This window comes from Lontra canadensis, unplaced genomic scaffold (genome assembly GCF_010015895.1).
Source record: "Lontra canadensis isolate GAN:19392208 unplaced genomic scaffold, GSC_riverotter_1.0 scaffold76, whole genome shotgun sequence".
In the NCBI taxonomy this organism is placed as follows: Eukaryota; Metazoa; Chordata; class Mammalia; order Carnivora; family Mustelidae; genus Lontra; species Lontra canadensis.
The window spans coordinates 5,135,481-5,147,880 of record NW_022631070.1 but is presented as its reverse complement, the minus strand read 5'-3'; the positions used below and the strand labels follow the sequence as shown (position 1 = coordinate 5,147,880).

The following is a 12,400-nucleotide window of genomic DNA, read 5'->3' as shown; positions in this document are numbered from 1 at the left end:
AATCTCTGGAACACAGAGAAAGCTGCTGTAAGAGGGACGTTTATAGTGATACAGACATACCTCAAGAAACAGCAAAAACAATCAAATAAACAATTTTACACATAAAGGAGTAAGAAAAAGAAAACAACAAAGCCAAAAGTTAGTAGAAAGGTGGGAATAATAAAGATCAGATGGGCAATAAATGAAATAATGAAATAGAGACTAAAAACACGATAGAAAAGATTAATGAAACTAAGTGATGGTTCTTTGAAAAAAATAAACAAAATTGATAAACCTTTAGCCAATTACCAAGAAAAAAAGAGAAAGAACTCAAAATCAGAAATGAAAGAGAAGTATAACTAACACCACAGAAATTGATAGTATTATGAGTTACTACACAAAATTATATGCCAACAAATTGGATGACCTAAAAGAAATGGATAAAATTCCTAGAAATACACAATTCTATAAAGCTGAATCATGAAGATATACAACATCTGAACAAATTACTAGTAATGAAACTGAATCAGTAATTCAAAAAAAAACCAAAAAACTTGCAACAAACAAAAGTCCAGGACCAGACAGATGGCTTCACTGGTGAGTTCTGCCAAATATTTAAAGAATTAATATCTATCTTTCTAAAAATATTCCAAAAAACAGAAGAGGGAGGAATGCTTCCAAATTTATTCTTCAAGGCCAGCATTACTCTTACACAAAAACCAGACAAAGAAACTGCAAAAGGAAATTGTAGACAAATGTAGGCCAATATCTCTGATGAGCACAGATGCATAAATCTTCAATAAAATATTAACAGACCAAATTTAACAATATATAAAAGGGTTATTCAGCAAGATCAAGTGGGATCTATTCCAGAGGCTCAACACAGTTTGACACTAGCAAATCAATCAATGTGGTACATCACAATAATAAAATCAAGGATAAAAGTCATATGATCATCTCAACAGATGCAGAAAAAGAATGTGACAAAATTTAACATCTGTTTATGATAAAAACACAACAAAATGGACTTAAAGGGAACATACCTCAACATAATAAAAACCATTTGTGACAGATACACAGCTAACATCACCATTCAGTGGTGATCAGGATTAAAGCAAGACCAGGCACAAGACAAAGATATCCATTTTTTCCATTTTTATTCAACACAGTGGAAATCCTAGCAATAGCAAACAGATTAAAAAAAGGAAAAGCCATCCAAATTTGTAAGGAATAAATAAAACTGTATTTGAAGATATATGATACTATATATATAAAACTGTGATTACTCCACTAAAAAACTATAGGATAAATGAATTCAGTGGAGTTACCAAATACAAAATTAATATACAGAAATCAGTTGTATTTTCGTACACTAACAATAAATTAACATAAAAAATTAAGAAACCAATCTCATTTATAATTACATCAAAAAGCTTAAAATATTTAGGAATAAATTTAACCAAAGAGGAGAAAAATCTGTATTCTGAAAACCTATAAGACACTGATGAAAGAAACTGAAGATGACATAAATGGACAGATATTCCATGTTCATGGATTGGAAGAATTAATATTGACTGAATGTCTGTACTACCCAAATCAATCTACTATGTAATCCTTATGTAATCCCTATGAAAATATAAATAGTTTTCACAGAACTACAACAAATAATTCTAAATTTATATGGCACCACAACAGTCCTCAAATAGCCAATGCAATCTTGAGAAAGCGGAATAAAGCTAAGAGGAACACAATCCTAGATTTCAAACTATACTACAAAGCTAAAATAATCAAAACATTATGGTACAGTGCAAAATTGGACACATATATCAGTGGAACAGAATAGAGACTAGAAATAAACTCATGCTTATATTGTCAATTATCTGTGACAAAGGTGGCATGAGTATACAAAGGGTAAAATAAACTGTCTTCAATAAAACTGGATGATTATGTGCCAGAAAAAAAAGGAAGAAAAAAATAAACTAGACCACTTTATTATACCATACACACATAAAAATTTTAAGTAGATTAAAATCTTACCATGAAACCCAAAGCCAAAGAAGTCCTACAGAAGAAACATAAGCAGTAAAATCTTAGAGAGCAGCCTTAGCTATATTTTTTCTGGGTCTGTTTTCTTAGGCAAAGGAAACATAAGCAAAAGTAAATATTTGGACCACATCATATTTTGAAATTTTTGCACAGTGAAAGAAACCATCAGCAAGACAAAAAGGCAACCTACTGAATGGAAGAAGTTATTTCAAATGATTATCCACTAAGAGCTTATTATCCAAAATACAGAAAGAACTCAACCCCAAAACAACAACAGCAACAGAACAATCTGGTTAAAAAATGGGCAGAGCACTTGAACAAACATTTTTCCAAGGAAGACATACAGATGGCCAACAGACACATGAGAATACACCCAGCACTGCTAACTCTCAGGGAAATGCAAATCAAAACCACAATGAGATACCACCACACACCGGTTAGAATTGCTGGTGTGAAAAAGACGTGAAATAACAACTGAAACTAATGTAACCTTGTGTGTCAGCAAGGCTCAAATTTAAAGAAAGAAAGAACAAGCATTGTCAAGGGTGTAGAGAAAAGGGAACCCTCATGCACTGTTGGTGGGAACATAAATTGGTATAGTCATTAAAAATAAAGGATATAAAAATTAAAATTATAAGTGCCATTATGATCTAGGAATTCTACTTCTGGGTATTTACCTAAAGAAAAAGAAAACACTAATTCAAAGTGATGTAAGTGCCCCCATATTCAATGCAATATTATTTATAATAGCAAAGATGTGGAAGCCACCTACGTGTCTGTCAATAGATAAATGCCAAAGAAGCAGGCTGTGTGTGTGTAAAATTAAATATCAGCCAAATAAAGAATTAGATCTTGTCATTTGCAACAACACAGATGGACCTAGAAGGTGTTAGGTTAAGTGAAAGAAGACAGAGAAAGACAAATACTATATGATTTCACTTATATGTGGAATACTAAAAAGAAAACAAATGTATAAACTAAAAGCAACAGAAAAGGACTCATAAACACAGAGAACAAATTGGTACTTGCCTAAGGTGAGGAGCTGTACAGATGGGCAAAATAAGTGAAAGAGATTAAGAAGTACAAATTTTCAGTTATAAAATAAGTCACAGGGATGAAAAGTTCAGTGTAGGGAATACGGTTAATATTATAATACTTTTGTGTAGTGACAGATGCTAACTACACTTATCATTCTGAACATTTCATAATGTGTATAGTTGCCAAATTACTATGTTGTACACTTGAATCTAATATAATACTGTATGTCAAATACACTTCAATTGAAAATTTTTAAAAATTAAAAAAAGAAAATATATTTAAGAATAAATCTCCCTGGCAAAGGTAGTTTTATAGTAAAGGCAGTGGATCAGCCATTTAAAAAGCTAGTATGAAAGTTGATCAGGCAAGATAGTAAAGTCAATTATAACTACAATAAGTAGTTAAGGGATACACAAAATAAAGATATAAAATATGACATCGAAAACACAAGATGGAGTATGTATTTTCAGAATGTGTATAAATTTAAGCAACTATCAACTTTAAGTACATGGACACACACAAATATATAAATATAAATATAAAATATATATATATATATATATATAAAATATATATATATATATATATATGCTGGTAGTGTATACACACACACACATATCATGGTACTGAGAAACCAAAACCTACAATAGATATGCACAAAGTAAAGAGAAAGGAACCCATATATAACGCTAAAGAAAACCCATCAAACCACAAGGGAAGATACCAAAAGAAGAGAGAAAAAAGAACTGCAAAAGCAACCAGAAAACCAGTCAACAAGATAGAAGTACATACCTATCAATAATTAATTTAAATGTAAATAGACTAAATGCTCCAATCAATGGACATAGGATAGCTGAATGGATAGAAAAATAAGACCCACTGATGTGCTGCCTACAAGAAACTCACTTCAGATCTAAAGACATGCAGACTGAAAGTGAAGGGAGGGAGCAATACTTCTATCAGACAAAACAGACATTAAACAAAGATTGTTAGAAAGCACACGCATACACACAGAAAGCATTAAATAATAACCAAGGGATCAGTCCAAGAAGAAGATATAACATTCATAAATATTTATGCATCTAACATAGAAGCATCTACATATAAGCAAATATTAACAAACAGAAGGGAGAAATTGATAGCAATACAATTGAAACAATACAGTAAGAGTAGGGGACTTTAATACACCACCTATCTCAATGGCGACATCATTCAGACAGAAAAGCAGTAAGAAAACACTGACATTAAATGACACATTAGACCAGATTGACTTAATTGATAGTTCAGAAAATTTAATCCCAAACAACAGAATACACATTCCCTTCAAGTGCACTTGGAAAATTCTATAGGATAAATCATATGATAGGTCACAAAAGAAGTCTCAACAAATTCAAGAGCAATGAAATTATATCAAGTATCTTTTCCACCATAGCAGTATGGAACTAGAAAGCAATTACAGAAGAAAAGTGGGAGACACACAAAACATGGAGACTAAACAACATGCTACTAAACAACCAATGGAGCAACAAAGAAATAAAAGAGGAAATCTAAAAATACCTAGAAACAAATGAAAACGAAGACTTAACTTTCCAAAATTTATGTGACTTTCCCCGAAGAAGTTCTAAAAGTTTATAGCAATACAGGTCGACCTTAAGAAACAAGAAAAATTCTGATATAAACAATTTAACTTCACAAATAAAGGAACTAGAAAAAAGCAAAATTGAAAGTTAGTAGAAGGAAGTAAATGACAAAGATCATAATGGAAATAAGTGGAAGACAGGCTTAAAAAAAAAAAAAAACAACTATAGGAAAGATTAAAGATACTGGGGCACCTAGGTGGCTCAGTTGGTTAAGCATCTGCCTTTGGCTCAGGTCATGATTCCAGGATCCTGGGACCAAGCCTTGTATCAGGCTCCCAGGGGGCCTACTTTTCTCTCTCCCTCTCCTACTCTCCTCTCTCATGCTCTGTCTCTCAATCAACCAATTAATCTATCAATCCTTTAAAAAAAAAGATTAAAGAAATCAAAATATGGTCTTTGAAAAGATAAAATTGATAAATCTCTGGCCAGATTCATTAGGAAAAAAAGAGAGGGGCCAAAATAAAGTCAGAAATGAGAGAAGTTACGAACTGACCACAAAAACACAAAGGATCATAGGAATGCACTATGAGGAATTATACACCAACAAACTGAAAAACCTAGAGGAGTTGGATAAATTCCTAGAAACATACAGCATTCTGAGGCTGATTCATGAAGATACAGAAAATCTAAATAGACCAATTTTAATGATGAACCAGTAATTTAAAAACTCTTCCAAAATAACTAGTATAGGATCAGATGGCTTCACTGGTGAATTCTACCAAACATTAAAGAAGAGCTAGTACCTATCCTTCTCAAATCATTCAAAGAAGAAATGAAAAGGAAAGAATACTTCATTTTACAAGGTCAGCATTACCCTGAAACCAAACCAAAGTCACCACACACAAAAAAGAAAATTACAGACTAATATCCCTGATGAATATAGATTAAAATCTTCAACAAGATTTTAGCAAACTGAATTCAATAAAACGTTAAAAAGATCATTCACCACTCTCAACTGGGATTTATTACAGGGAGGTAACAATAGTTCAGCATCCATAAATCAATGTGATACACCACATTAACAGAACAAAGGATAAGAATCATGATATCTTAATAGATACAGAAAAAGTATTTGACAAAACTCAACATCCATTTAGGATAAAAATGATCAACAGACTGGGTATAAAAGTAATGTACCTCAACATAATAGAGACCGTATCTGACCAACCCACAGCTACTATCATATTCAATAGTAAAAAGCTCTAAGCTTTTCCTCTAAAATCAGGAAGAAGACAAGGATGCCCATTTTCACTTCTTTTAGTCATCATAGTATTGGAACCCTTGGCCAGAGCAATAAGGAAAGAAAAAAAGAGAAGTAAAAGGCATCCTTACAAGATACAAAATTAACATACAGAAAGTGGTTGCATTGGTTACCATACACTAAAAATGAACTATCAGAAAGAGAAATTAAGAAAGCAATCCCACTTACAATGCATCAAAAAGAATAAAGTACCTACAAATAAATTTTATCAAGAAGGTGAAATACCTGTACTCTGGAGACTGTAAGACACTGGTGAAAGAAACTGAAGACAACAGAAATTGAAGATATATCATGTTCATGGATTGGAAGAATTAATATTATTAAAATGTCTGTACTACCTAAAGGTATCTACAGAATCAATACAATCCCAATCAAAATACCAATGGTATTTTTCACAGAACTAGGACAAAGAATTCTGAAAGTTGTATGAAACCATCTGTGACAACATGGATGAAACTAGAGGGTATTATGCTAAGTGAAATAAGTCAGATGCAGAAAGACACTGTGTGATCTCACTTATATGTAGAATCTAATAAAACAAACAAACCAGAAACTGACATACGGATACAGGAAATAAACTGTGAGTCCCCTGAGTGAGGAGGGGTTCGAGGGGTGATTGAAATAGGTGATGGGTATTAAGAGATACAAAGTTTCAGTTATAAGATAAGTCAGTCACAGGATATAATATTTAGCATAGAAAATACAGTTAATATTGTAGTAACTCTTCATGGTGGTGGATGGTAACTACACGTTTCAGGAGGACCATTTTGTATTGTATAAAAATACTGCATCACTATGATGTACACTTGGAACTAATAGAATATTGTATGTCAATTACACTTCAACAAAAATAATAATAAGTAACAGGCAAATAACTATTCTTCAGAATCTCCTGAGTAACCTGGCATTCCAACAGCTGGGTTCTTTGGAGGTAGAAAGCCAATGAATAACTTTGCCTATAAACAACAATACCCCCCAGAAAAGTGAACAGCTCATTTATGTTATCTAATATCTTTCACTAGTGTGCAAAGTAGCGGTCATTCCCTCAGAAAGGCAACTTCCAAAATTTTCCCACAGCAAATCATCATGCATTTCAATTGCTGCTTTTTACACTCACCTGTGGTATTTAGTTGGTTATTCTGTTTGACATGCAAGATCTGACTAAGTCAGGACATCGTGAAAAACAGGCAATTAGAACATTTTTTTTTTTTAAGGAATAAGGAGATCAGGAAGAGAATCATCCCAGAAGAAGAGAACCTTTTGACAGAATTCACCCTTTTACCTCACTGCTCAGGCCCACTGTAAGCCTGCGTCTCTGCTGGCCACACGAGGGAATATGACAGTGCACACACATTTTGATCTACTGTCCAACTTTTGTCTCTTCAAAAACATATACAGTAGATGAACAAACAAGTATCACATCTTTGGCCCTCACAAAGCTCTGCTTCAGCAAGCAAGTCACAGGCTGATTAGAATTCTTGTTATATAAATAAAATAAAATTCTAAAACACAATCAAATAGACAAACCCAGAATTAAAGCCCTTTCCCACCCAACTATGTTAAAAATTAGAAATAATATATCAGCGGTGTTTGGAGAAGAAACTCATTTGGACGAATGGAAGGTGAACTGAAAGATAAAGAAAAATATGGAGACAATTCCCCGTGTCTCCTAATAAGGAAGCCATAGGGGCACCCTGCTTAATCTCCACATTTGCTGGGTGAGAGGTGGACGAAGGGTTGTCCAAGCCTTACCTTGGTCTGGAATGTACAGAACATGTGCGTTAAGAACGGATGCTCCCAGGCCAAGGAGAGAACTCTCTTCTCTACCATTGTGCACTCAACATCATCATCCATCAAAACCACGTCTTTCTTTAAGGCTTTTATTGCAAAAAACTGATTGGTTTTCTTGAACTCTGCTAGGAAGACCTAGAAGGAAAGGTAAGAAGTAACTTTATTTTAGAATTTGATCTCATACTCACTAAAAAAGGGCAAAGTCCTGAGAGAGATCTGTGTTGGCTGAGAAGAGAATTTCTTCTCTAATCCTCCTCTATCCCCTTTACAGATACAAAATAGAGCATTTCACTGATTTTAGAATATTACCTAGTAGTTTCACACTTGCTTTGTACCTTTCAAAGGGTTCCACAAAACTAATGTACAATTGGATGAGTTATTGTCAGTCCCGGAAAAATTTTGTTTAAAAAATTATCATATGGTTTCACTTATTTGTGGAGCATAACAAATAGCATGGAGGACAAGGGGAGATGGAGAGGAGAAGGGAGTTGAGGGAAATTGGAAGGGGAGGTGAACCATGAGAGACTATGGACTCTGAAAAACAATCTGAGGGTTTTGAAGGGGCGGGGGGTGGGAGGTTGGGGGAATCAGGTCGTGGGTATCAGAGAGGGCACGGATTGCATGGAGCACTGGGTGTGGTGCAAAAACAATGAATACTGTTACGCTGAAAAGAAATTAAAAAAAAAAAGTATGATCTGGGGTGCCTGGGTGGCTCAGTGGGTTAAGCCTCTGCTTTAGGCTCAGGTCATGATCCCAGGGTCTTGGGATTGAGCCCAACATTGGGCTCTCTGCTCAGCTGGGAGCCTGCCTCCCTTCCTCTCTGCCTGCCTCTCTGCCTACCTGTGATCTCTGTCAAATAAATAAATAAAATCTTTAAAAAAAAAAGTATGATCTGTCTGCCCAGGGACCTGAGTAAATTCATAATATAAATTCCCAGAAACTAAGTGCATACTGAAGGAAGCAAGAGCAAGTAGCAGAGAGGAGGATTTGATTACACTTGAAACATCAATGCAAATGAGCATAAAACTTAGCTCTAAGTTTTACCCAGTTTTTCAAGGTGAAAAAAAGAATACAGGGGAATAGAATTTTCCTGATGCTTAAAAGAGTGCACACCATTTCATCTGATAGCATAGGCACTAATGCCATGTGTAGGTCCTACTGTGTGTCACATACTCTGCTTCTTATCTAATTCTTAGCTCAGGATTCTCCACAAGATAGATAGTAATAAAAAAGAACAAAACAAAACACTGGGTTTAGAGAGTAACTTCACTCGGTCAAATTCATGGAGCTACTCAGTGGAAAAAACACAATTCCAAATTTACTTTTTTACTTGATTTCATGAATCTTATATGAAAGGACACCAGATGGCATATAATGGAGAGTTTCTACAACTTTTGCTTTTGCAAATGATGCAGCAACAGATGACGGACAGTTGTGAGGACATGGCATTTGGAAACAGAAAACTCCAGCTTGGGTCTCTTTTCATAGACATTTACTAGCTGGGGGAATGTGGGCAAACCAATTAACCTCTCTGGGCTTCGGTTTCCTAAATGTGTAAAAGAGATAATTGTCATGACATTCTCCAACTTGCAGGACCATTGTGAAAATCAAATGACTACCACATGGGAAAGTGATTTGGAAACTATAAAATGCTCTTGAAATGACAGTTATTAAGAATACTTGTCATTTGTTTCTTGACTTTTAGGGAATGTCAAAGTCAATGACACCAAACCAGTACTGAAAATGTATGTGTCTATATTTAAAATAATATGGTGCACATACATAGCTTTGGGGTAGCTGGCTTGATAGAGGGCATAGAACTTAGATAATATTGCAGGCAAATGGATAATGTGCATATTCCCAGAAAACAAAAAACAAAAAACAAAAAACAAAAAAAACCCCAATTTTTTTTTCTGGACCTCAAAGTAAATTGAGAATAAGACTATACCGAGGCTACCATTTTGCTGAGAAACCATACTTCCTATCTAGAGCCAAAAGAAAGAAGGAAAACAAGTTTTAGAGTATTCTCAGGGTTGTAAGAAAGGGAAATATGACTGTCCCATTTTGCTTTGGTGTTTTGTCCTCCTTTCTTTGGGTCCCACGTTTCAGTCTTCTCAGTCTGTAGGGATTCAGGGTCCTGATGGCAAGGGGCATATTGCTTTGGACATAAAACAGAGGATACCTGAGTGTCTCAGTTGTCCCTTGGGATATTTTATAAAGACTTGTAGGTTTAACCTAATGTCTTTCTTATTAACCTTGTTCAAATATAGAAACCCACGTGGGAACAGAGAAACATAAACATTCCATTAACAATTAAAAGTGCTCTTTTGGTAATTGTTTCTTTCAATAAAACATCCCCAAACCAGCCATAAACTAAGAAGCTGAAAAGGCAATTTCCATCTCTATAATGGGCTTTCAATTTTTGGTAACAGGTTATAATTGCACATTAATTGATGCTAAATTATAATGAAGACTAGCTATAAAATTGCCTATTACACAGATTAACACCAAATGAGCCTGCTGTGTTTCATATTATTGTGGAAATGAACTAAAAGAATTAATGGAGATCAGCTAGTTTGCAGGGCAGAACAGATTTTGCCAAAAGCATTGCAGTGGTGTTTAAATCCAAACCCAGTTGGAGGATAATGTGATTCAGCTGTGGTGATGCTCAGTTGCGTTCTAGTTTATTATTAAATAAACTGGGTGAGTTTCCCAGCCAAAGTCTGGTGAGCAGGTGTGGAGCATAATGCTGGCTTTGGATGTACAAATTCATAGAAGTAGTCTCTGGCTAAAATTTTCCTAGGAGTTTCATCCAAGAATAAAACTGAGAGTGTCATTAATATAATAGATTGCCTTAATATCTAGAATAATCTCAAGGCTCATGTCCCATGTCATCCCTCTTTACATTCACTAGCTTGAAGTTTTTTTTTTTCCATCACTGATAGTTGATCGTAAATTGTGTCATCTTCCTCCTTTTCCATTTGTCCTTTGTGACTGACAGAGACAGCCCATAACTCGAGTGTGTGGCAGGAAGGATTTAGAGGAGGGACTTTCCCCATGAAACTTCTCTCATGACTCTCAAGCTACAGCTTTGTTATGAACTGAATTGTGTCCCCTCTGAAATATTTACATGCTGAAGTCCTAAACCCCTGTTCCTCACAATGTGACTGTATTTGGAGGCAGGGTCTTTACAGAGGTAATCAAGTTAAAATAAGTTCATTAGGGTGGGCTTTCATCCAGCATGATTAGTGTCCTTATAAGAAGAGGAGATTAGGACACAGATTCACAGAGGAATGATGTGAAGACACAGGGAGAAGATGGTCATACACAAGCCAAAGAAAGAAGAAACAACTCTATGAACACGTAGGTCTTAGACTTCCAACCTCCAGAATGATAAGAAAATAAATTTCTGTTGTTTGAGTCCCTCAGTCTGTGATACTTTGTTACATTTGTCCTAGCAAACTAATACAAGACAGAACATTTGATAGAAGAAAAAAAAAATTGCATTCAAAGTAAAACAACACTGCCAAGTTCGAGAAAAGAGCCAAAGAGAAACGAAAACCAAAAAACCTGTAAGAAATAGAAACTGGCTGAGGCAGCTTTTCATTTCCTTGTTGTCCAAATATATCAAACTCATAATTGTGTGGGATGTACATCTTTGAAACAAAATGGCTTGGGAACAATGATTCCCAGGAAGCAGAGGCCACTACTTCCTAGAGTTCCTGGGTTTCCTTTTTACTCAGACCCCTCTCTATCCTGGCAAAAAAATGCACAGGAATGTCCTCTCCAACCCCATGACCATTTCTGGTCCCACAAGTTTAGGAGCTTTGCTTTTCAATTTCTCTAAGTTGGTCTGTAGAATTCTATAGTATCATACCTTGCCAAAACTTCCTTTCCCCAACATTTTGTGCAAGATAAAATCCTCGATTTTTAGTTTCATATGTACAGATGGTCTTTCTATGTTCGGTTCAGGTTCTGGACGATGGCACATTTTCTCCATCCCATCCAAAGGAGATTCCCAAGAGATTCCCTGAGGCTCTGAAAATAGCAAGCTAGCAGTTAAAAGTAAACAAGAAACAATGGAGGATCATTCTAGTTATTTTGAGAACACTCTCTCTTCCACTTCCCACTCTGAGGCTCTATCCACAAAAATGGGGGGGAGGCAGTCCCTGTGAGCCTGACATTTGGGGCATGGACTCTTATCTCTTATCTACTCAATAAACTGGGAGAAATTTAATGTTAGGAAACATATTCTAATTAGCAAAAGATCAAATATGCAAAACAAAGGGGTACTTTAAATCATGTCAAATCATGGGGAAAATAGAGATTTTAACCAAATTTGAGGAAAAAAAGGGTTCTCAGCTACTTGCATGGCTCACAGGCACAGTGGCAACATGTGATGTTGCAAGTGAGGGATGAGGAAATGGAAAGCAGACTGATGGAGATCTGAATTGCATCATCCCTCATTGTATTCAAGTCAGCCAATTTATTCCTCACCCAATGCCAGAGGAAGTACAGAAAACTTTTTTGGAATCTTTCTCCCAACCCTTTATAACATTTCTTCTTTTTTATTGAAATATATTTGACACATCATATTATGTTCATTTAAGGTGTACAACATGTTGACTTTATATATATATATATA

General features: G+C 35.1%; 1 protein-coding gene across 6 annotated transcripts in view; it reads right to left on the bottom strand.

The window, feature by feature from the left end:
• Nucleotides 1–12,400, bottom strand: part of PRKCQ (protein kinase C theta) — a 173,815-nt gene that overhangs the window by 76,582 nt on the left and 84,833 nt on the right. For all 6 annotated transcript variants that reach the window (XM_032881635.1, XM_032881637.1, XM_032881636.1 and 3 more), the window contains 2 exons: nt 11,633–11,793; nt 7,717–7,890 (listed from right to left, as the gene is read on the bottom strand). In XM_032881635.1, coding sequence (XP_032737526.1) covers nt 7,717–7,890; nt 11,633–11,793 — 335 coding nt within the window. The remainder of the gene's footprint in view (nt 1–7,716; nt 7,891–11,632; nt 11,794–12,400) is intronic.